Raw genomic sequence first — 24,962 nt, 5'->3', positions numbered from 1 at the left:
CCCTTTTCTGTTTAAAAAATAAGTTCTAACAGCCTTGTATTTATAGCGACACTGTGTGAGAGAGAGTTTCTTAAGATGTAATGTAGATGTCATGTTGGACAGGTGAGGTTGAGGTTTGTATATTTGCCATTGACAGAAGGTGATTACAGATTCTAGGCAACATGGCGACATTATCGAACGCGCGCACACACGCCTGTGAAAACGATGCATTTCGACATGGCTGTTCTTTTATGTTTTATTGTGAAACGAGCAAAATACACAGAGCACAGCAACATCTGGCAATAAGTCCCTCGCAGTTGTAAAAAATCGCCTTCCTGGACAACACCTAGACAACACGGCGCCGCGTATAGGGCCACAGCAGGCCCTCGCCTTCAGCAGCACCTCCCACGCTCGCCGGGAGGAAACAAGCGCTGGTGAGGTGAGCAGGATGTCAAGATGCGCAACACGTCGCCAAGCATCATCTGGGAAGCTAATGCAGGAAAAAGATAAAGTACCTATGTTTTATGAGCATGGGAGTTGACTGCTATGTCTTAGCCATGCAGCTAACGTCTAGCGACGTGCTGTTCACGTGGGCGCCACGACGAGGCGACGATGCTGGTCCTCCTTCCATCGGTTCCTGTCGGGGGCTTCCTGATCGGTCAGACGTTTGTGTTTCAGATGGGGGAACAATAATAGAGCAACATTGAGCTACAGTTGTTTTTGTTTCTTTTTTAGGGGAGGGGGAGGACCTCCATCACAAAGTGAACATGCAGACAGCAGCGGGTGCATGACGGAAGTAATCTGGCCGAGAAGGGGGTTGATCGGGAGATATGGTGGAGGTAAAAACACTCCAGCCTTCAGGTGTGCGCGCAGACGCAGTTGAGATTGATCGCTGGACACGCACAGTTAGGCAAGAGTGTGTGTGGGTGGTTGGAGCAGGGAGGGTGGGGGTGGATTAGTGAACGTCAACAACAACATGTCCTTGTAACGGGAGATGGACGAAGATAACTACCTTGGGTAGGACGTTCTTTGGTCTGCTTCCAGATAGTGAAAGGGAGGCTGATACTAGAAGGATTAAAAAAAAATGTGCACAACACTTTTTAAAAGGCGCCAGGGGCCAGTAGCCTCTTTCTTTATCCCTTGTGGTTTTGTTTTTGTTTTTAAATCAGCAGGAGGAAACAGTAAAGACAACACAACTTCACAAATGTTGAAGACCAGAAACATTTAAAGCCTCACTCACATAGTCCGACAACTGTAAATATCTGATTGTCTGAAATCAAAATTCAAATATATGAGATTGAGTAAAATATTATAAACTCTGCCTGCAGTGAGGAAAATTTAACGGGGCGGGGGGCCGATAAGTCATTTGGCAAAACAAGTGTAAACACTTGTGCAGTCTGACCACATTGACAAAGAACTTGTAACACCTTTTGGCAGCCGTTGAATCGCTTTGAAAAGTCTCCCGGCTTGCTTTCACTTGCGGGAATACAAAGTTTCGCTCGATTGGCAAAGCCTGTATACAGAGCTCTCCCCCTCCCCTGATCACCATCCACGATCCATTTGGCAAGCGAGGGCATCTCTCAGTGCGGCCCAATATTTGCGGAATTTTGCCGCCAGTGTGTGCACTGGTACTGTGAGCGACGTAGATTAGCTTGTGTCTTTGTTGTTTGTATTAGCATGCACGTGCGGATGGTGCTTCTGACAGCTTGTGGTTAACCGAATAATCCGTCAGCCGATGAAAAATATGACACACAAATCGTCGTAGTGTGAAGTTTTTGCACGATGGTAGCAGTAGGAAATAAACACTGAAACAAAAACAGCACCCCACTTTCCCCAGTGTATATATATGAAGATTAACTGTGGGGTCGCTGAGGAGCAACGGTGTTATGCTGTAAACTCTACATGACTCGTACTGCAGATTCATCACCATGACCACAACACGATAAAGCTATTAGTAACGCAACGGTTTTCTTTTACTTCCATTTGCCGTCTCTCACACACAAGTGAATTTTTTTTTATCTCTCCCTTCTTTTGATCTTTCTAATGCTGCCGCTTCTCATTCTCACACGAAAGGGCAAACTGCTAGTAAAACATAACTTCCGAAAGTCCTACCGACACCTGACAGCCTTACATAAGCGAAACACACACGCATTTTCTCTCTCCCTCCTTCCTTTACTTCCACTTGTACGCACGTTCCTACGTTCGTATACTCAAAAAGCGACATCAGTCGTGTTTGCGAATGATTTCTGTCGAAGAGAGCGATATATGCCGAGGGAATGTGCAGTCGTTGGCCTTTTGGTCCTTTGGTTCTTCTGATTAAATGCAGGGTATGGACTGGTAGCAGGAAGAGGGGATGCAAGGAAGAAGTAACACACTCTGCACGTGCAGACCTAAGATTTAGAGTCCAGCAGTACGGTCATAGTGTTCCTGCGGTCGCTAGGCATGACCGTGGTGTTGCTCATCGGGTGGTTGTCCGAGAACATGGTCCGGCGCGGTACCTGCTGCATCTTGCAGGTGAGAATCTTGATGAAAGGTCCTGCGGAAGGAGTGTTGAACATGGTATAGATGATGGGGTTGGCCAGCGACGCCACGTAACCCATCCAGGTAAAGAGGGACATCATTTGCCCCGTCACACCCTCCATGCACGATTCGCAGGTGACAGAGAGGATGTTGACGATAAAGAAGGGCGTCCAGAGGGTGACGAAGACGATGAAGATGATACCCAGTACCTTAGAAGCTTTGCGTTCGTTGCAGGCTGTCTTCTTGGAGATGAGGTGCTTAAACATGGGGCGAGCGCTGGCGCGGATGGTGTTGCGGAAGCGGGCCTTCAGCAGCCGCTTGTGCTTGCTGCGGTTTCCTCCCCCCGCCGCTCCGTGGGAGGGGTGGACGCCGGCGTCCGTTGCCGGACTTTCGTCGTTGGTGTTGAGGACGTCGGAGTCCTCCTGCGTGTTGTCGGCCTCGCTGGACACAACCACGCTGGGGATGACGCTAGTGTCGCTCTGTGCGCCGCTGCCGCTCTGCGGTGCGCTGCGGGTGCTGGGACTGGCGGGCGGGTGCAAGCGAATGGTGATCATGTCCGAGTTGGACGAGGCTGACGTGTCCGCGTCGTTGTCGGACTCTGATTCGTCTTTCGCGGTGGTCGAGGTAACGGGTGGCAACGGCACGGTGTGGACCCACGACCGCGGGGGTTTTGTTACGGGAAGCGAGGTTGGAGTGTTTCTACATTTTTTTGATTTAGCGTTAAGATCGCTATCGCCTCCTTCGTTGTCTAGGAGGCAGGCGTCCATCTCCTGCTGAATCTGGAAGAAGCGTCGATCCCACTCCATGGACTTGTAATCCATCGACAGGCCATTGAAGCTCAGGTGTAAGGAAAAGGGTCCGGCCTCTGTGGAGGACCCCCAACTCAAAGAAGGAAGCTGCGTGTCGGACTTTGCGTTGTACAGGGTTTGCCCACCGACCCGTCCCCGGCGGTAGAACACCTGGCTAGGGACGTCCAGGTGCGTGGACTTCTTCCGGCGCTCGCCACGCTGGCGGAAGCTGCCACTCTTGTCGGGGCCAGGATGTCCGGGCGGCTGTTATTTGTGGATCTTATGTTTAAGAAAAAGTCGTCGTTGGACGCCTTACGCGACAGCGAGCGGTAGGACATGGACTTGTACTGCAACAGGTGTGTGCTGGGAAGGTCCGCTTCTTCGTCTTCGCTGTCAGAGTCGGTCGGAAGATGCCGAGGGCTCGCCGAACGTACGTAGCGGGGCGAAATATTGAAGGACTCTTTCTGGGCGGCGAGTGGAGACTTGCGGTTGTTGACCGCTTGACCAGCAAGCGGAGATGCCTGGGGTGGGCAGGATCGCGACGGGAAAAAGGTCGGCATGGCCGTGGTGGTCATCAGAATGGGCTGGCCGCTGCCGCCGTTGCTGCTGACTACAGTCCTTGTTGTGGGGACGCCGTCGAAAAGGTCGCCGCTGTCTGTTGTCGGTTGGTCGTCTACAGGCTTGATGAAGCGTGGGATGTGAGGCAGAGCGACACCGGTGCACTGGGCGGTCAGTTGCGCCAGCTTCGGCCTGAGCTCGGACTGGCCGATACGAGTCATGAGCTCCTGGTTCCTCCATAGGATGTTGATGGTCAGCACGTAGGTGACGATCATAATGAGCAGCGGGATGTAGAAGGCGAAGACAGAGCCATAGATGACGAAGTCCTTCAGCACCGGCACGCAGGAGCCCGCTGTGAAGACGATGCTAGGGTCCACGAAGCCGTGAATGCAGATGGGACTGGAGATGGCCACAGAGACGATCCAGACGAAAAAGATCTTGGCGACTACCATGGTTCTGGTCTTGTTTCGGCCGTAGCGCATGGGGTACTTGAGGGTGAAGTAGCGGTCCATGGACATGGTGCACATGTGCCAGATCGAGGCCGTGCACATGAGGACGTCACTCGACACCCACAGCACGCACACCTCCGCCTCCAATGGGAAGTAACCTGCGGTAAATAAACCAGGAGAATTAGTTATCGCGTGGATTGTATTTTATAAATTAGTCTAGTGTTCGCAGGTCAGGTCCTTAAATTTATGACACAAATTCATCTGCACACACACACACGATCATGTGACAGAACCTTAGACATGAGAAATGAAACACATGGTGTGACATGCCGAGGCTTGACTCCAGCGGCTACAGCTCTAAGAGGTTCTTTGTGTGCGCCTGCATTTTGACCCTCGTGCTTTTAGCAAAATTGCCGGAAAGCACAACAGTTATTTTGTGTCGTCGCGGTTATTGATGTCGCTTGGAAAAAAACAATGTCAACATATTATCGAGACGAAATACTGGAATTGCTGTGGAGATGATCGTAGTTTTAGCGATGTCGTGTAATGGACTCTACACTATCTGGCGGCGACCACCATCGCACAAATGTCGCGTAAACTGATCACACAAACCTACTTCCCGCCATGGCAGTAACAGGAGGAGGGAGCACCAGTTCCAGGAAATTGCAAAAGTGTCCTTATAGACCCTTTCTCACGGGATTCAAAAGAAACAAGAACCGAAATACAACCGAAGGAGTAGAGATCAGGGCTTGGGGTGGAAGCATAGCCAGAGGCAGAGCAGAGGCTGAAATTGGTCCACCATCTTGTTGTATGCACAAACAAACAGACCTGCTTTAATCATCGCCATCACCAGCTCCTCCATCATTTCGCTTGGTCTGACACCAGGCTCGTTTTTCACAAGTGGGGAGCTGTTAGGAGACCCTAACCACCGCCTCTCCCTTTTAATGCCACGAGCATTTTATGTACGGCAAGGAAATAAAAAATACTCCTGCAGCCTAGTAAATAATTATGATCGCATCAATTGTTACCAGAAAAATCACTACGGTATGTTTATCGCATGGTCTGATCGACACTCGTTCTGGTCAAAGGCTTAAAAAAAAACCCCAACAGCCAAATAATAGAGGACACGCACACGATTGTATTACGCTGTTTGAAGCCAGAAGGTTGAAGTGGGAAAAGTGAGATGAAAGTTGTTTTATGCACGTGCCTGCGGGTGCCACTGGCTGCACGTACTCGTGACGCGGACCTTGCTGTCCGGACGCCGATGACTCGCATCGTGGCTCTGTCCTAACGTTCGTGACTGCAGGACGTTGGAAGGGCTGAGCACTAACGGTCTTAATAACGTGATAAATCAGACACGCCCCCTCCCCACACCCCAGTCCCGACTCACCCCTCTCATCATCATTCATCCACTCAACTCCCTTGCGGCAAGATGCAAGCGCCCTCTGACGAGCGCTCGGGCCGCCGGACCACTTCCCTCTCGCACACGGTTGGTGGCTGTTAGGAGAGTCGTTGCATGTACTCTGGCTGCCATGGTCCCGAGTGCCGCCAGGCCGAGGTCTCTAATGCAGTTGCGAGCTGCCGCTAATTGCGGTTAACGCGGCGTTAGCCGACAGCCAGTGCTCACCCTCCGGGGCTGCAACGGGGTGGCTACCCTGACGCCTGTCGTGACGACTCGCCGTGATTCTGTCACGTGGCGGCAAACAACGGGGCAGCTGGCTTCAGCATTAGAAGCAAGCTTCCCGTCAAAACATTGACCTGTGTGTGGAGTTTGAAGTGGTGAGGTTGGTGATGGAGGTCGATGGTAGTTAAGTCTTTATGAATCAAAGGTTTGAAAAAGCGAAGGTGCGATAAAGTCAACCGAGACAGGTGCTCAGATTCTTGTTTAGAGCGGGAGACAATCACAGTTCGTTCGCAAGCCAACCGAATGTCCTGCTCGGGTACAGTTTTATTTCTTTTTTTTCTCTCTCTCTCTCCATCATCGACACCAGCAGCCTTCTTTCAAGCATGTCCGTTACAGCTCTGTTCCTTTTGGGCAAATGGGGGTCATGTGGTTCGGTTCTTGGTAGCATTTCAGCTGATATTCAGCGTGATTGCCTCCGGCCTGCAAACATCTGTGATACGCTGCTACACACAATTTTGTTTGTTTTTTATCGCCACTTTGGTGGTGGTTTGTTCTTTTTTGCCGCGAAACGCCTGCTGTAAAAACAAACACAGACACAAACAAACGAAGCATGTTGTAAGATGGCTGGCTAGTGTACCCTACATCTTTCAATGCCGTGCATATTGAATGCAGGAAGAACTGTTGGCAAGATAATGTAGTGGCAAAAGAACCTTCTGTAAAAAAAAAAAAAAAGCGATCGCCTGTTATTCAGTTGATCGCTGGGCTTTTCAATAGCTCCTACCTTGAGCACACGTGCGCTAGAACTGGAAGGTAAACACTCCGCTCTCCTCAATAAACTAACCGGAAGTAAAGCGAAGAGAGGGGATAGAAGGGGAACCGCAAAGGGAACTGGTTGCTGTAGGAAGAGAGAGAAAGAAAGACAGGAGGAAGGTGAGAGCAGGAGCTTGCAAGTCCATCATGGCGGCCAGTGGGCGGTATCGTAAACTGATGTTAATCCGAAGGGTGAAAGGTAGCGGAGCGGCACAGGATCATAAAATGAAACCAATTTGGCATGCACGTGCGGGGCTGGTTTGGCAAAAGCATCTGATTTCTCTGGGGTTTTTTTCTTTTTTGTTCTCTTTCTCTCCCCACCACCCACAACACCCACACTCGTGGGCCCTTTGCGATAGGAGCTTTCAAAGTTAATCGCGATTCCTTAAGTCCATTTCCCTTCTAAATTTAGCTCGTAAGAAAGGGTTCGTGACCTTACAGCAGCCACATTTCTTCTTCTTTCCTTCTTTCACGGTCAGATCATCAAAATGCATTTCCTCTTCCGTTTTGCATTGCCCAGAGCCATTGGGACTAATTAGACTAGCCAAAGAAAAAAAAAAAAAATTAACAACTTTGTTGAAGTGTTCGTCGATGTGTCCGATTAAGAACTGCCTTGTTTCGTTTGTGTGATGGACGGAGTAGGCGTAGCGGCACGGCAGTTTCCTGTTCTTTTTTGCCGACACTCTCTTTAATAGCCGCTAATCACGGCTGTGATTTTGTGTGTTTATTTATTTTATTATTGAGACAGAAGAGATGCAGGTTGGTCTGTACGGACCGAGACCTACTGAGGAACGAAATGTGTGTGAAATAAAGTATTTGTTTATCAAGTAGCATCAGTGCGCGTCCAGTCCTGACAGTCACATTGTCGGCGATGTCAGATAGACGAATCTACTAAGCCCCTTGAAAGCAGTAGATAAAAATGTCTCTACATTCCTCAGATTCCTCTTTTGTAATTTTTTTTTTATTAGACAAATTGCTTTCTTGCTGTCTTATATCGCGAATCTGTGAAAACACGCAGATACGATCCCGTTCGCACGGAAAGTCTGTCGTGTGTTTGCTCCAGACATGTGTGGCAGTCGGCTTAGTCGGTCAGTCTGAGCCTGGCTTTATCCACCTGACAGCTTGATTAAAATGTCTCTGTGCCCATGCCGAGGTGTCGCGGTGCACACAGCCTTGTTGTTGACAAAATACTCATCATACAAGCCGTTGTTGTGGGATGCGTGCGGAGGTCGGAGAGTGCAGTACGGTGGAGGTGATGCGCACATTCCTCCCTTCTCGCAACAGCTCTTCCTTTGTATAGGATGGGTGGACCAATACGCCGAACATTCGAGAGCATCTCATAGAACCATGGGAGCTGGGTGTTACATGCGGACACAGCTTTATACACATACGTGCATGTGTTAGATCATAGCAAGGTTATCGGTAGGTCAGCGAAGAAAGGACAGGTAAACAAAAGATAAATACTTTTTTTTTTTTAAAGGGAAAGGTGTAGAATTATGGCCGTGATCAAGGTATTATAGGCCAGGTGTGTGGATGTACTCCAGTTGTCAGATGCGAGAAAATGTTCCCGGTTACCATAAACTTGAAAGAAAACGGCGCGGGAGGAAACTGGAATGGAAGTAACTGGCAACGATCAGTGATCAGTTGTGATCGATGTAGAGGTTGTTGTGGAGTGGAGATGTCGTGGTCGCTAGACTGTAGATAAAACGACGGCAGCCCAAGAGACACCACATTTGGGGTGGGCCCCACTTCAGCAACACTCGATTGGCGCTGTTCCCTGACCCCCACTATCGGCCTGTTGACCCCATCTCCCTCCAGGTTCCAAGGAACCACGAAGTAACTTCACTGGAGCCGCCATGAGATCAGCGTCCGGAAATGAAGATAACGAGCAATGGCAGATAGCTTTGGTTTTTTTTTTTCTTCTTCTTCCCACCATCCTATCCTCACCTTGGGTCTATTTTCTGTCTTCCTTGACATGGACACGTCGTGAGAAGCACAATGTCCTTGATGTCACGTGATGAGCAGGAACTTGCCGGCCTCCTAAACTGTTTTGAGACCACCTGCTCCCAAGTCTCGACCATTTTTTTTTCACCCCGGCATCGCTCGTCCGAAGACTGTAGTATGCCGCTAGCTATATATAAAACACACGCAGACAGAGTTAAAAGAAAATCACATCTCCCTTCCCCCACAGTGCGAAATCACCTTGAGGTGGAAGCACTTCCCCTTCCCAAAGCAACAACAACAAAAACAACATTGGGGACTCAGCTGCCGGAGCCTTGTCCTGCTATTTGCGGCAGATCACACACACACGCAGCACACGGACGGTCGAGGTCGGTGCCAGCTTAGAAACAAACAAAAAGCCAGGCAGTGTTAGCCGATACTCACCTCGGCAACATCTACGTCTTGGCGGCGACGACGAATCACCTCGCGTTCTTTTAAAAATCATTTTGTCTTTTATTGAGGAAGAAATGCTGAATGGAGTCATATTCGGGCCTCAAGTGCCAGACAGGGTGGGTCAGATTTCATGGTGTATATGATCGGCTAATTACAGGTAAAGTAGGATGGTCTCTTGGCTTGCTATATGTGGAACCCTATCACCACTAGGCTCCTCTCGAGTTATAAAGAAAAATGTTACCCTACGGTTTCCAAGGCAGCCGCTTATACGCAAGTGACACCAGCGATGTCGTTTATCGACCCCCCTTGCCCCTCAGGTATATATGGAATGGGGGATTGTCTATTAGATGATTACCAGAAAGGTGAGCGCGTGTGAAGAAGGTGGACAAGACTTAAGCCCCTGAAGAGGCGGGAAGATTTGGTGGACTAGTGATGCGCACCTGCAGAGCTCCTGCAGCAGAGGACAGATGGGGATGAGCACATAAGAGGCGGGAAGTTGATATTTTTTTCATAAGCGTTGCCATTACAGATGACAGCTACATGCAGGGTCAAACGTCACAAGTTTTAATCACTTTTCTCCCCGTCAACGTGGAGTGAGGAGTTAGTAAACGACAGCACAGACATTCTGCATCTTTCCTTTTCCTAACCTGCAAAACCACCTCACCCAAAATCTTCAGCACCTACAGTGACAACCACAGCTATGCGTGTAGTTGGGTCGTTTGGAGGTGCAGTAATTAGTGTCATTAGTTCCTGCCCCACCCCCGCTTTCCAGAAGCTGGAGACTAGTTAGTGCCCTGCCCCGAGGCCTTAGTCTTCCGGTAACCTTTGCACGAGTGTCTGCTAGGGCACGACGATCCTGCCATCGAGAGCAGCTGGAAACTGCTTGCCTGTCCGACAGCGACTTGAAGAGCTGCTGGCTGTACAGCAGATCCCGGGAAGTCGTCGTTGTTGTAGTCGGTAGTCGTCTTCCGAATTGAAGGGACGCAGGAAAGAGGAGTTGTCGTCTCGAGCTTTGCGACGATGTGTAGGCGCAGAGTCCACTGGATGGAGGGAGGACTTCAAGCAACGTGATCGCAGCTTGTCGCGTCTGTTGTTTTTTTCCTCCCTAATTTTGTGCAGGCGTGAAATAGCTGATCTGGTTTAAAGTAGCTCGGTCGCATTCTAGCTGTAAAATACATTGTTGTCTGAAATAGATTGCTTTGTGTAAAAATTTCAGTTGAAAACAATTTGTCAGGCGATACTAGAAGTCCATCGACGTTTTGGCAGAGTTGCTGTTGCGCACGCGCGCGCAACAAACGGTCGTGGCTGTTACATCGCGCCAAGCACTAAGTTCTTAACAGCACAAAGTGCCGAAGCTTCAATCTTCCGAAGTGGTTCAAAGTCCATTGTATTCACGGATATTAGCAAACAAATTTGGACCCTGCTGACCATGTTGACCAACGTTTCAAATGTCTCGAGCATTTGTCCCAAAGTCACTGCGGCCTTATTTTGTTGTGATCGACATCTTTTCGAAACTTGGTCAAACATTCGATGGCATTTGTCCGTGAGAAGTGCTTTAACCTGTCGAGGCTAAGGTGCGCATAAGCGTTGTTTTGATTAAATACACCATAAGAGTTATTTATGGGCGATATAATGTTCTTAATTTAATGAAAACTCGCATAGTTTGCTTTGCTGTCATGAAGGAGCGTAAATAAACGAGCGTGCATCATCCTGGGAATTCTCGTTTGCGATATTCTCGTCGATCTGACTGAAGATCTTTGTAAAGACCAGTCAGTGATATTTCTTGAGAAGTGAGCTGTTAAATGTAACAGTTACAGGAAAGGTACAGTTTGCGAAGCTCGCCATGTTTTATTTCCTCGGTCTTTTTTTTTTGAAAAAAATCGTTTTTTTTTTTTTTTTAAGGAAAACGTTTTTACAATGTTTTATGCAGTCAATCAAAGCTGCGGATGAAAGAGGAGAAGTAGCGTGCAATGGTTATTTGGGGAGAGGGGAGAGCTATTTCACTATTTCACTCATCTCCAAAGTTCATGCTCGTGATGACGTAACTGACGCATTACATCGTTACCGTAACCTGACTAGCTCAAACGCAGAAGCGAGTATTAAGCGGTTGAGAGTGAAAGCGAGTGAAATGATAGGACAGAGGAGGAGAAGATGCGGGAAAGGCCGGAGTGATTACAGGGGCTTCCCGTGTGTCCGCTGCCATCTAATCACCAGACCAACCTGGAGAAGCGGCAAGAAGAGAGTCGTGCTTCCGGCAAATCCTGTGTGCCGAGAGAAGGCTTCCAGGAGAGCCAGAGCGAGGCCAGCGATCACTGGCGTCATTGGCTGCCCGGTCACGACCCAGCGCGCCCTGCTCCCCCGGCAAAGTCTCGTTTGCGCCGTTGGAAGGCATCTGAGTCCTCACCACAACAGGCGACGCTTTGGATGCTGTCAAAGGGAAGTGGTAGACAGAGAGGTGGTGGGCGGGTGGCTGATTGTCATACGCTTCTCTAGTGCACGTGACTAGTGCTCAGCCTCCTCCGCAGCGGCTTGAGGTGTCGGATGGAGGCATTGTCATGAGTAGTCTTCACTGCGTGGGCGCAGGCGGGTTTTTGTTCCGTTGAAGATGCATTCGAGCACTAAGTGCCGCTATATATATATATCCTGCTAATTCAGGCTATCCACCCCCTTCCTTTGCTAATTTCTGTCTCCAAGAATGAGGTTCACTTATTATTCACCGAACACATAGCAATTTTAATAAACCTCTTCAGCATAAGAATCAAAAATAGCAATAATATCCCTCGCCCATTATAGTAGATGATTGGCGGAATTAAGCGGCTGAAAAGAGCCAAGGAAGGGCAACCTGGTCGCTTCTTCACGCATTCGTCTCCCATGCTAATCAAAATATACATATAGTGATCCATTGTTGGTCAAGTGAAGGTACCTGAGTCGTACGGACGTCCATCACCCGTCTGTCGTGGTTAGTGGAGGGTGGAAAGTAATGGCGAGGGTTTTGTCTGAGCTTGCGTTTTTTTTTCTGTTGTTGTTTTTGCTGCCGGTGGTGGTCCTGGTGGTGATGTGGTGGGGGTCGTGACTTCCAAAGAATTAGGGGAGCGAAGCCTGTCTGAGCGGAAGGACGGTTCCGACAGCATCTTCTCAACTTGACGCCCTAAGTACAACGCCATCGTGATCGCCCTCGCTCTTGCGCTGCGCTGAAGCCAAAAAAAAAAAAAAAAAAGATGACTACCGAGATGAGAGGGATGCTGGTTCCTTGTTTGCTGCACCAATATGAACATTTTAATTCTGAGCTGAAGACATCCGAAGTATAGAGTGGAGTAGTCGCGGAGGTGCGAAGGCATCGTGTTCAAACGCTCCTGGGGCTGCTTCGTTCGCTACTCAGAAGGATTGAAGCAGCGAACAGACGAGATATGAGCGCGTGTATGAACGATGGGGCCGCCTCCGCCCCTCCTTCTGCCTGCCTGCTTGCGGGTTTCATGTACATCCCGGTGGGAGCACCGCCCCGTAGAACGTTAGGGCGGTAAAACAACACCCTTCATCGATTAAACGAGCCGCGCAGGTATTTTGAAAAGTTTTATCTGGGAATGATAAGTGATTGTGGTAGTGGGTGATGAAGTAGCTGAGGTGAAGATCAGTGCGGTGGAAGGCGCGTTTAGTGCACATTATCAGTTATTCTTCAGTCCAGACTGCAGCTTTTCCTGTAACAACTATCTGGTAGTCAAGAGAGCAGCAGTCGTTAAGCCCCTTCACGAGTTGTAGGAAAGATAAGGCTTAAAGATACTTCATTTACATTTGTTTTTGTTCCCTTCTCTTTTATGAAGACGGGCATTGGGTGGGAGGAGCTTACAATGCGCACTATTCCGATTAACTCATTTCTCCTTAAGGACTCGCAATGTATAGCATCACCAAATGTCTGGGGACAAGCAGTCTTTTGTGAACCCTCTGCTCGTAGGAAATTCGCGTTCACTTCTTGTCCAAACAAGCCAGAACACCTTCGTCTTGTGACAATTAATAGTTGAAGAGCTCCTCTGTTCCTCTTTTGAGCAATGTGCTGCCAGTGTAAATCTTCCCTGCGATGTGTCAGCCACCCACCTCTCTTCTGCCGGGGTCGGACATGTATCGATTAAAAAAAAACAACAAGAAATGTCCACCTCGTTTTTAAGGGAGTAAAGATTTACTTCTTTTTTTTTTCTCGGCATGCACACCCACTTGTAAAGTGATTTATATCGATTTGTTAATGACTGATCTGAACTTTTTGTACCCAGATAACGATCAATTGCTCGTTGGAGCAGATTTTAGGTTCATCTAAAGTTACAATCGAATATGTTTGGACAAAAACACATGAAAACTGTGCAGTAGGTTGGCCTTAAGTGCAGGAAGGTTTGATGTGACAGCAGCATCTTGGTGTAGATGTTGCACCGGTTACAGACCAGACTGAGTGAAGGACAACATCAGGGAAGATGCACATCAGGACTAAGTTCTCAGCCACCTTCAGAGAGCGGGAACCTTGTGAACCAGGTACTTCTGTAAGGTAGCAGACCCAGGGGCGCAGACCACGAGCAAAAAGGAAACGGCCACATGCCGAACACCTTTAAAATGTTTCAGAAATGGCAGTTGATCGTTTTGTGATTAAAATGTTGGCACATTAACCCGCTGAGTGCGCAGAAAGGCTTCAACATCTTGCCATTTCCATTTCGCACACGCTGCGCTCCCCTCCCTCCTCCCCATCCATAGAGGAGTAGGAAAAAGACAACAGGTATTTCGGGGAGTTTTGAATCTGCCGACATTGAAGTGGCCTTTGAATAATGAGATCTTTTGGTACCGAAGACAAAACCATGTTTTGTAGCCAAAAGCTTTCAAGACTTGTGTTGGAACTGGCTTACGCTTCATAAGATATCGCAGATAGTAGAATGTTGCAGATGGTGAGCTTTGTCGTTCTTGAGGGCAGACGTGCGCGTGCCCGCGTGCGTGGTGTCATGGCGCTCTTCTCTCAGTGTTGTTGTATGCTGATGTCTGTGTTGACGTCAGCTGCAACTCGGACAATCTTTACTATATATGTACATATATAGAGACAGACAGAGACCAGCTTAGTAATCGCTTGTCCATATTTTTGTTTTTTACGCCAGACTAGTGAGTCATCTTCAGCGAGTTTTTCATCGTCGCTGCTGAAAGCCAGCACAGCGGATCATATTCTATGGCTGGCCTTTTAAAATATTTATTAATTTCGCTAAGCGCGATGGTGTACGACTTGGACACGATGGCGAATCTCAGGCCATCACGGTAAATTATGAAAGGTACCGGAGGCCAATCATCTGCCACAGATGTTCATTTTCTTTACCCAAGATATTGATATTGACGATTGGCACGACTGTAAGCGAACGACACGTGCGCAGCTGGTACGTAGATAATGTTCTCGACCTTAGCGCGTGCAGGGAAGCTGAAGTCATACCTTAATGATAACAGGGATATGGCGACATCAAACAGAGAGGTCTACAGCGGCTATCGATCATGTCGATCCTAGGGGGATTCTAAAAAATGTTAAGATTATTAGGGACTGGATGTCAAGTTTTGTCATCTAGTTTTGTAGAAGGAAATAGTCTCTTCTCTCCCCCTGCGCAGTGTAAATAATTAATTCACCAAGACCTGTCCACTCGTGGTGGGACACGTGATGAAGGGCGGTGTGTGTGTGTGTGCGAGGGTCAGATAATTGGCGTGCACGTGCATGTGCGTGCGGACATTCCTGTTGACAGTCCTGTGTGAGTGGCTTTAAGTGCTAGTACAGTAGCCGGGATCAAGGGGGAAGCTTGCTAGCCATGGCCATGATGATGATGATAATAATGATGATGTGTCATTCAAGTGTCTTGATCATGCAGACGACAGAGGTAACCGCAAGAATACTTTTCTACAAGCTGAATTCTTACAAGGATCAGATTCCATAGGTAGGACTAAAATTTGATTATGTTACAGCCAAATAAGATATTGATTGAATTCTTATTTGTTTTTCCACTTTCGATACCTGTAAGGTAATCCCTACCTCTCTTATTTTTCTTTTCTTCCATCCGCACATCATTTTTTTTCACTTTATTCTCTCTCTCTCGCTCACTCATCTCTGTTTCTCACTCACACAAGCACGAGAGCGTGCGGACGCGATGCACGTGCACCGGGGTGTGCGGGAGGCGCCTAGTGTGTGTGCTGTGGTATTGATTGTGGCAGGCCGGGTTGTTGGTCACCACACAGCTCCGTGTGCACAATCGCTGCAAAAATCACTTTTCTTCCGCTTTTCTTCTCCCCCTTTTCTCTTCCATTAACTGGGGATTTGTCGCTATTCGGCGCGCTCTTCCCATGCTTGACAGATGGATTGTGGGTAATTGGTTCGGAGACAAGTTCCGAGACAGTCACCATACCTCCAAGATGGAGCCGTCTAGAGCCGTTTCCTCCCCGTGACACTTACCCCCGTATTCCCATGTTATCATTGCTGAGTAGTGATCTCCAACTATCGTGCTTTCAGAAGAAAAAAATCTTTTATTGCTTCTGCTCGCATGTTTGAATACATGGCCGCGTGTGGTCTTGATTCGGAGATGAGAGAGAGTAGTGGGGAGGTTGAACAAGAGTACAAAACAATCAAAAACACTCTTCATTCTCGTCGAGTTCCACTTCAATGTTTTCGCCGAGAATGTTCTAATGAAGCAAGAAAGATGTTTTTCACGAACATCGGGGCTGAAAACCTTGTGGCATCCGACGGATGTGTTGCAGAGCAGATGTTTCTGAAATTCTGCAATTCCGTCTTTTGTTTCCATCTTCTGTCTATTTTTTTTTCTTTTTTTTCCCCTTTATCATTCGCGCTGCCGAGTATTTTTCTCTGGCTATTGTCAAAGCGTCTCGAGCCTATTCCTGGATGTAGGCATAGCGTGTTAACATCACAAACGTTTTAATGTGTGTGGATGTTTGAAACGAGTTCTGTTTTCTCTTGGGATGTCTGGAAGTTCTCCAGCCCTCTGTGACCCGGGGAGATTAGTCGCAAGCCAAGACGAACACCGCTGTGCTCTTTGGCAGAATCATTACTGGCACGCGGCGGTTGGTGTCGGGGTGGCTCGGAGCCCGTCACCATCACAGTCAGGCTTGGGTGTCGTGGGCTCGTGTCCCGCTCACACCCGCTTCTCACTAGACGTGACAAGGGATGATGCCAAAAACAAGCAAGCAGTCACATGCATACAACCTTGTCTGTCCATATCAGCGAGTGTCATGCTTATGTTTCGTGTTTGACTGTCGGTCGGCCTGTTTGTAGCTTCAACTACAAGGGGAAAAGCGTTTTACAATATCAGTAATTATTATGATGTAACAAGTCCAAACTTGGAAGCAAGGGTCGCCGTCTTCCTGGTGGTAAAATAGTAAATAAAAACAACAGCATCTGCTGGAAATTGAGAATCAGCGTGTACAAGGTATGGCTGTTCGTGTTTGCTTGTCTGGTGGTCCGGATCATTGCGGTGTCACGGGACCTGGCGCAGCCACCTCTGCACATTGTCACGATAGGCCATCAGTCTGGGTCGCGGGTGTCACGGATCTGTTTTGTGTCGCCATATTTACTCTCACCCTCCTTATCTCTCTCTTACTCGCATTGCGCGTGCTTGCTGATTCTCACGATCACGTGATCCCTGCAGGGATCTGTGTTTGGAAGTAAGTGAAGGGGTGGGGAGAAGTCTGGAAGAATTTTTGGAAGCTGCTGCGTATGATTATGATTGGTAGATGAAGAAGCAAGATAAGGAAGGAATACTGGAACAGGGAGGATGAACCAGAGACATGGAGAAGAAAGCCGAGGCCATTAGTACTCACCAAAGAGCTCGACAATCATGCCGAGCGGCATGACGACGATGGAGACGAGGAGGTCGGCGATGGCGAGGGACATGAGGAAGTAGTTGGTCATGTTCTGCAGACGGCGCTCCCAGCACACGGCCAGACACACCAGCACGTTGCCCACCGCCGAGCACACGATAATCAGCAGCAACCCCAGCACCCCCCACTTCAGGGCGCCTTCCTCGTGCTCGGCCACCACCTCCTCCCAGGAGCTGTTGGAGGTGCTGGCGTTGAAGCTGGCGTTGGCCATGATGAAGAAGACGGGAGAGTGGTCGCTGCCGTTGGAAGGGAACTTGCTAGACACCTGGTGGACATGTTTGCCGACCATTGTACTACAGCGGGGGAGGAAGGTGATCACCACAGAGTCTGGTGAACCTAATGGCGAGGTCACGCGCGCTCTTTGCATTCACTGTTTACGTGGAAGCCATCGGTTGGTAAGAAACTTTTTGTAGTTCGTAGAAGACGCGGGAAACGATCATCCTCCACACCTGTCTTTGGTGCTGGCCAGATAAGTGTAAGGTGGGCTGGCCGTACACTGTCTGAGTCAGATGTATCGCTTGGTGTCGAGCCGGTACTCTGGAACTTGCATCAGCGTCTTGATGTCTTGTAGGACCTCCGTCCGTTGTAGTAAATCGCGATTGGAGAGGTTAAGAAGATTTATGTGACAACTGCAGCGCGGTTTATCCGTCGCCGAAACCGAAATCCATGGCGATACACCCGTTGGGAATGCTGTCCGAGTTGTACTATCCTCAGCGGAGTTGAAAGTTGGGGGGCCAGCGAAATGTATTGAGGGGCGCATGACACTCAAATGGCAAGTAAAGTAGTCACTAGGGATGCTGGCTGTAGCTGTCACTCGAGATGTGCAGCAGACCATGACACTTTCAGTCGTTCGTTGGTTTGTACAGGAAACGCAGTAAACGTGGATGTGTGCGAGGGCTGGGGACGATGTGGGCTCAGAGCCCTACATTAATGAGTATTGTGTATTGAGTAGTATTGTTTGCTGAATGCAGGAGTCACTCCACTGACTTCCGGAAGTGACCTGTAATGAGATCTGCTGTCGCCAAGACAAACAGTGATCACAGATGTGACACACTGCGTGAATGAGTAGATTATGACCACGTGACACGTAACAGAATGTTTGTAGGGCTTTAAACAGCGCAGTTTAGGGGGGAAAACCCGCCGCGCATATGTGACATAACAAGTTGAAAAGAATCACTACAGCGTGAACATCACAGGAAGTTTGCCATGTTTACGTGCGACAGTCACAGCCGATCTCCGTTACGCGATAGGTGTCCAAACGGTGTCACGTGACCTGTGTCAAGACAATCACCGCTGAACCCTGTAAAAATCTTGTGATGATGTCTTGCTGACGATGTCACGCCTCACTGCCGAACGCTGTCACGCAGCGTATCAAAACAAACTCGCCCCAACTGACGGTGACGTAGCGAATGGATGTGACATGTCAGCCACATCATCCATCTTGGGTTGACAATACTCCACAAAGACGTGTCACCCAGGACGCAGGACATGGAAGACGACTAGAACATTCCTTCACAAAGACACTGTCGCGAGCTTTAACGACTCCTGGTAACGGCTTGGTCCGCTCAGGTGCTGCTGTCTCTCAGGTATCCCAGCATCCAGCGGCTAGGTGTGCAGTCACTTGGGAAGCAGAAGGCTTCTGGGTCTTGAAGTTCCGTACAGAATCTGAAGTGAAACATTACAGCGAGTTCATTTTCTCTTTTCTGGCCAGGCCTGATATCAGAATGTTATTCTCCTTCTGTCTTTGACACGACTGTCTATAGACATCAGCCTTGAAACCGAGAAGCGAGGACGCTCGTATTATTCCATGCAGATGAGAATGTGTGTGGAGGAGGCGGGTAGGTGGATGAGGGCAACGTTGGACCGAAGTTATGTAAACATATGCTGTAACTGGTTTTCTTTTCTACAAGAGGTTAGACGTGTGGTGCACGACCCCTACCCCGAAGCCGGAAACAGGGAGTGGTTTGGAGATAAATTATCACAGCGTGAGATGTTCAAAGGACTAGCATACAGCTGTGATTGCTCTGGAATCCGTTATCTCATATCATTTCAGGCGTATCACCAGTCATCGGCGATGCAGCCTCGACGGCGGCAGATTAATGCGCGCACGTGGAACGCCGTAAGTCCGGTGGGCAGCTGATGGCTGAACGGTCTAGGGACGGGAGGAGCAGACAAAGATAAAGAGACAGGACTGTTACGTAGTTGTTGGTCCCCGCCCCGCGTTTCGACATCAGCTGCGACTGTTTGTTGCAGGCATTTCTAACGGGGGTGTGTAACGTGTTTTTTCCGTTTTCCTGAAACGTCACAGGCGGGCGTCGCCAACGTCACGCTGGGGAGGAAGTGAGGGCGGAAGGGGTCCAAACCCGCCGTCAACAACACTGCAAGAACACCGTGGACTCGACGTAGGTTTGAACCCGACCGTCACACCCCCAGCACTGACCGCCCACTTTGTGTTGGCGTTGAGTCAAAGACTGTATGGATCCCCCCGACGACAACAGCGACCAGCAGTCGGGTGGCTGTCTCCTCTTCTCCTCCTCTTAGCCAGTCACACACTTCTCTAGCGCACGCGCTGTCCGTGGCCAGAACCTAGCGGAAGCGGATACATTAAGGTGGTTGGTTTTTTTTTTCTCTCCAAGTCGTTGCCGTTAATGAGCCTGCGATCACTTTACATCGTCACCAGTCGTCGACGACTTCTTGCTTATTTTTGTCACACCTCCTTGTTGTTTTCTCAGCGGGAGCACGGCACGACAGGTACGAGGAGCTCGGTTGGCGAGTCTAGACACACCTTACACCTGCTTCTGCGCGTCTGCGACATCCAGAGCAATAACCCATCACTTCGCCCTTTTCTCCGCGCCGCGCTTTCATCAAGCAACAGGAAGTAAACATCTTCAAGAATGTTTTTTTTTTTCCACCCGTCTACAGAAAGAAACTCCAGCGCAAATCTCCTGGAAATGGAAGAAGGGAGGGTGGGACAAGGGGGAGGCGTGATTGCCTCCTGCACGACGACGACGTAAGTAGAGAAGAAGAAAAAAAAAATGGAAGAAAATGAAGATAACAGTCCAATGATTCTTGCCAGCTGCTGCTAGCGCCGAGGCTGAGAAGTGTCGTGGGCATTTGCTGCTGGCGTTTCTCCTCCGCCCTCTCATCGCGCGTGAGAAGGCGGCGGCCGTGCAGTGGGAGGTGAGGAGGCGAAGCGTGTAGGTATGAGGCGCGCGTGCGAGAGGAGGACGGAGCCGGCGCGCGCTTACCGACGTGGTACGGGAGGCTGCACGCGCACCAGTGTGTGCCATCCTGCACGTGGTCGCACCATCCTCGTGCCTGTGTGTTCGCAGTAACTGTATTTATTATTATTGCAGCGTATCTAACCGAGTTTATCGCTGCTTCCCAGAACGAGGCTTGATCAGCTGGAGTTATTTTTCTTTTCTTTTTTTTTTTTCTTTCTTGGCCCAGGTCTCGCGCCAATGTCGTGCTTGCAGCTTGATCGTTTGATACACCGCCGGATTAGGAATCTCAGTTGTCGGCATTTTCTTTCTTTCTTTTTTTTTTTTCTTCTTCTTCCCCACTCACCTTGAGGACCGGTGGCGCAACGGCTTGCACTTGTTATCAATACATTGAAAATTGGTGGGCTTGGGTTCGGATCTCGTCTTTAGGTTCTCTGCATGTGGCAGGTGTTTACTGGTGGCTGTGAGATAGCCTGCTCGTCTTAACAGTTGTTTAACCAATTTATGGCTGTTTTAGAAACGAAAATCGTGTAGTCCGCCAGCTGAAAGTCGATAAAGAGGATATATTGAAATGCTGACTAGTGTTTAAAACGCTTCTTGCGGCCATTATGTCGAGTGTTTCAGCGTGTTTAGACATGGTGTCTGCCGTGCTTCCTATCTCCCTCTTCCTCTCCCCGCGGCTCATAATTTCGTCAAAACACAACGCGTTAGGTCGAAAATGTCAATGTTGTGTTCAGTCTTCCTTTCTTACTGACCCTTCACCTATACATACCACCACCACCCTGCTTTTGTCTTTGATGACGAATTTTCTAATTGCTGCAGAGAGAGAGACAGCCCGGAGACGATGGCGGGGTTGGACGATATCGGCTGTTGACTTCTGTTGACCCTGCCACCGGGGAATGGTAGTCTGAACGCAGCTCACACCCTCTTGCCCATGGGTTTAGGTCGAGCAAAGAGAATGTTTCAGACAGAATCACAAGGTGCGAAAAGCCTGTTGCATTCTCGGTCTGATGGGCCGTATTTTCCACACCCAGGAAATATTGCGGGTATTTTGTGGTGTAAACCCTCTGTTGCTCTTGCTGCTTCAACAGATTGATTCTCCTTCCAACCCTACCGCCACCCCCCTTCCAAAAAAAAAAAAAAAAGAGGTCACAAGGTTGACTTGTTGAGCATCTCGCCTCACTCCTAACCCTCCCTGATCTTGAAGGACTATGTCCACTGCGACCACTGATCTGACACTAAACCTCTGTCTGGCTCCGCCTCAATCCCTCTAGCCGCCATGTTGGATTTGGTAACGTGTCGGCGAGTTGAATAGATTGTGGCCTGATGTCACAGCCCTCCATTCCGCGCACAAAATAACATAACCACCCCAAAATATTATTATAACAATAAATAATGATAATTAAATTTTTCGCCGACCCAACCCAAGGAAGTCCACCAAGCACACTGATGACAATCGCAAAAAAAAAACCCCCAAAAAAATAGTTCCACTCAGATTGAAGTCTTGGAATCCCACTCTTAGCTCACTAATTATTTCCATTTTTCTCTCGTTTATCAGTTTCTCAGAAATGTTTGTCAACTTCAGACGCTGTTCATACACTGTTCCTCAAGTACACAAAGTGAGATCACTTGTCGGGTCAATGAACCTTATTGAGTACAACCGAATCTTTTAGCGTATGAACTTCTCTCGCCGCGATATAGTCTTAGTCACTGTAACAGTGTAAAACTCAACCAACCAACCTGTGTATTAAAATAGCCTGCATCTGAATTCTGGAATTTTTCGGTTGAACTACTTCCCTGACCTAGATACCGAAACTGTATCCGTAGTGTCCGTCTGTCCAGCAAGTGTTACATCGCTGCCTGTGAGAGACATCGTCAGGGTTCAAAAACCAACTTGACCAATAAAACTCCAGTCTAGTACCTCAAAGGTACCACAGCTTGTCCTCGTTCTGTATTCTAGAGAAGGTCAGAGTGTGCTGGGAGACCTCCAGCGTGCAAAATCTCTCATCACGCATGCGCTGACCTTTCACAGCGCCTCTTGCCGGCCTCAAGCACTTTTTCCCTCTTTGAAAGTCCTTGTCATGTCTCGAGCAAAGGCCGGCCGCCAAATGTAAAGGGATGAGAAAGAAGGGATGGAGGACACCCTGTTGTCGCTGTGATCAGGGAGTGCTCATTATGTTAACAAAAAACCTACATTCGGCAAAGATCGGTTTTTGGTACTGTTGCCTTTGACATCGTGTCATGGAGTTTTACTTTGTAATTGTGCTTGACGTATCATCGGGCGGTTAACATGATAAAGGACCCGAGGATTTCAGCAGGGATAAAGACGAGATTTAATCAAACCACAGCGATGCAGAACCCGTTAAAAAATATATTAAAGAGAAGTGCGTCCAAACGTGAAAGTTAACGCACAGAACCTGGCTATCAACTGTCATTAAAACTTTCTGTCATCTTCCATTGAAGGTCTAGGATGCTGCAGGTTTGTTTTATTAGCTGTGTAAGCCAGATACTTTTTCCGAGCATCTTGTCATTTCCGAACCCCGCTTTCTCGCTTCTTTATTCTCGAGACACGCGCCTGCAAACATCACTATGCACAGAAAGAGGTCAAACTCGTTGCGTCACACTTGTACACAGCTGAGCCTCATTAGCCATATTGTCCTGTTGGCTTTTAGCCGTGTTAGCATAAACAAATCAGGGTGCAACACCCATGACCGTGTTGTTGACCTGTTTATGTGCACGGGGATCTTTGTAGATGTGCGACCTGAGAACGGAAGGAAGAAGAGGAGGGTAGTTACCGAGATTTGGGGGAGTAGTATCCTGCGCTCAACTTTATTCAATCATCAGACATTTAACGCAGTTACTGTCAGAATAAACTAGCAAATAACCAAGGTACAGTGTGCAGCGATTTGTTGTTGTTGTGTTCACACGAGAGCTGGCTAGTGACGACAACAAAGCAAGCCTGAGACAAACCGAGGAGGTGACCATGTCACAGACCGTAGCAGAGTCCAGGATGGTTCCTGACAAAGGAACACTTCACCGAGGCGGGAGTCCGGAAGGGTGGGAAGGGAAGGTAATGGTGCTGAGAGAGCAGAAAGCATTTATGATGGAGGCCGCTGATGCATGCAGGTTGAAATCGCTGTTTAACGGCACCGCAGTCACAGGCCACCCGTCTAACCAGTCGGTGTGATCTTCCCTCTCCTCGGTCTGTTTCCCACCCGGGTCTTTGAGTTCCGTATTCATCACATGGCTGTAGTGTTTGCTGCTGGTCACTAGCCAACCTTGTGCAGGTGATTAAGTTCCAGAACCCACGGAGATGTCCCCTCCACCCCACTTCACAACACCGTTCCACCCTTTTCTGCTTCTGAGCGGCCTTGATCGTCGGGAGGGTGCTTCTGCCTCACGGAGGCAGTTCCTGAGTGGCGAGGCTTGCGGACAACCTCGAGAGTAAAGTGTAGGGAGGTAATTTTTTGAGGGGAGTGAGGGAGCGCGGGGAAGAAGACGGCGGGGGTGACAAAGCAGGCCAGCAGAGCGGCGAGCGTCGTATGGAGGGGCGGCGGATGATCGTAGTTTGGCGAGCAAGAGCACCCGCCTCATCGATCGTCTGATCTCCTATCGCCGCCGGAAACGATGCCATGGGTTACGGACTTGAAAAATGTGCACGACGACGTAAGGGAGAGTGAGGGTTGTAAGGAGAACAGAGAAAACGCGAACAGTGTCTAAAGAGAAGAGGTAAACAGAGAACAACGACGACAACACTACATTCATTCACTTCTTCCCCTTCCCAGTCCTTATCTCTCTTCTTCGTCCTCTACGCACATGCGTTTTGGCGTGCTAAAAATTGGAATAAACACAACAAATAAATGTCTAAACAAAGTGTCGTAAAATAACAGGAGTAAAAAACGTTGATGCCAAGTATGTTGTTGTTCACTCTCACGGAAGGGAAGGTGGCAGAAGGACCGTTTAGCAGCGCGAGAATCGTCATTTCATTACAAGCCCCACATTGCAGGTTACCTCACCTCTCGCCCTGTCGTCACTGCCCCCACACGCCACAGCAATTGTCGTCAGCACCACTGTTTACCCGGCCATTTGATTTTAATACGCTTCCAGACCGCTTTTTATATTTCTACTTGATGGACTCAAGTGGCTCGAGTTCATTCTACCGAGCTTAATAACCCTATTTACTCGAAAGATGCGGGGCTGCAGCCAGAGGCTCGCGTAGGATCGTAAATAAGGTTCTCACAAAATAAGAGTTCGGATTCGTTTTTTTTTTTAAACCCACCCCATTTCTTATAGGAAGCCTGGTGGATAAGCCCATGGTCATCCAGAAATAAAGCAGGCTACGTGGCTCGGGTTATTTCAGAAATTCCCGTTTTCACGCTCGTGAAATGATGAGTGCTCTAAGCGTCGTGATCTCGTTAAGTCTCGTCTTTTTTTTTTCTCGTCTGTGTGTGGTGAGTGGCGGTGCTGGACGTGATCATTGCTCTCTGGCCCACTCTCAAGCCCTTTAGGTGGAAGAAATTCCTTTTCCACCACAGTTTGACTTTCATAGAGCTGAGAACTGTGGTCCGCAGTGAACTTCAGTTTTCTTTCCGATCGTGTCTTCCATTGTTGTGGTTAATGTTTGACGCAGGAGCGTTTAAATAGCATTCCCCGTGTGTATGTGTGTGCATGCGCGAGAGAGAAAGAGAGAGTAGAGAAGTGAATAAATAGGCTTGATGAATCAAAGTCAGTA

General features: G+C 48.8%; 3 protein-coding genes across 3 annotated transcripts in view; 1 reads left to right on the top strand and 2 right to left on the bottom strand.

The window, feature by feature from the left end:
- Positions 1-24,962, top strand: part of LOC112555387 (26S proteasome non-ATPase regulatory subunit 1-like) — a 169,596-nt gene that overhangs the window by 35,583 nt on the left and 109,051 nt on the right.
- On the bottom strand, positions 2,335-3,350 carry LOC112555391 (D(2)-like dopamine receptor). The gene has a single exon (XM_025223761.1). It carries the CDS (start codon positions 3,318-3,320, stop codon positions 2,370-2,372), a length of 951 nt encoding a protein of 316 aa, XP_025079546.1. The 5' UTR covers positions 3,321-3,350; the 3' UTR covers positions 2,335-2,369.
- Positions 3,360-18,192, bottom strand: LOC112555389 (alpha-2B adrenergic receptor-like). Its single transcript, XM_025223759.1, has 2 exons — positions 16,950-18,192; positions 3,360-4,452 (listed from the first exon to the last, which is right to left on the bottom strand). Exons 1-2 carry the CDS (start codon positions 17,374-17,376, stop codon positions 3,383-3,385), a joined length of 1,497 nt encoding a protein of 498 aa, XP_025079544.1. The 5' UTR covers positions 17,377-18,192; the 3' UTR covers positions 3,360-3,382.

This window comes from Pomacea canaliculata, linkage group LG14 (assembly GCF_003073045.1).
Source record: "Pomacea canaliculata isolate SZHN2017 linkage group LG14, ASM307304v1, whole genome shotgun sequence".
Lineage (NCBI taxonomy): Eukaryota > Metazoa > Mollusca > Gastropoda > Architaenioglossa > Ampullariidae > Pomacea > Pomacea canaliculata.
The sequence above is the reverse complement of the archived record's forward strand: the minus strand, read 5'-3'. Positions and strand labels throughout refer to the sequence as shown.

What these genes read in the sequence shown, in the direction of transcription:
- LOC112555391 (XM_025223761.1), bottom strand. Translation starts at nt 3,320, where the DNA reads ATGGATTACAAGTCCATGGAGTGGGATCGACGCTTCTTCCAGATTCAG.
- LOC112555389 (XM_025223759.1), bottom strand. Translation starts at nt 17,376, where the DNA reads ATGCAAAGAGCGCGCGTGACCTCGCCATTAGGTTCACCAGACTCTGTG. An exon ending in CATGATTGTCGAGCTCTTTG is followed by an intron (nt 4,453 to 16,949) that starts GTGAGTACTAAT and finishes TATTTACCGCAG; the next exon opens with GTTACTTCCCATTGGAGGCG.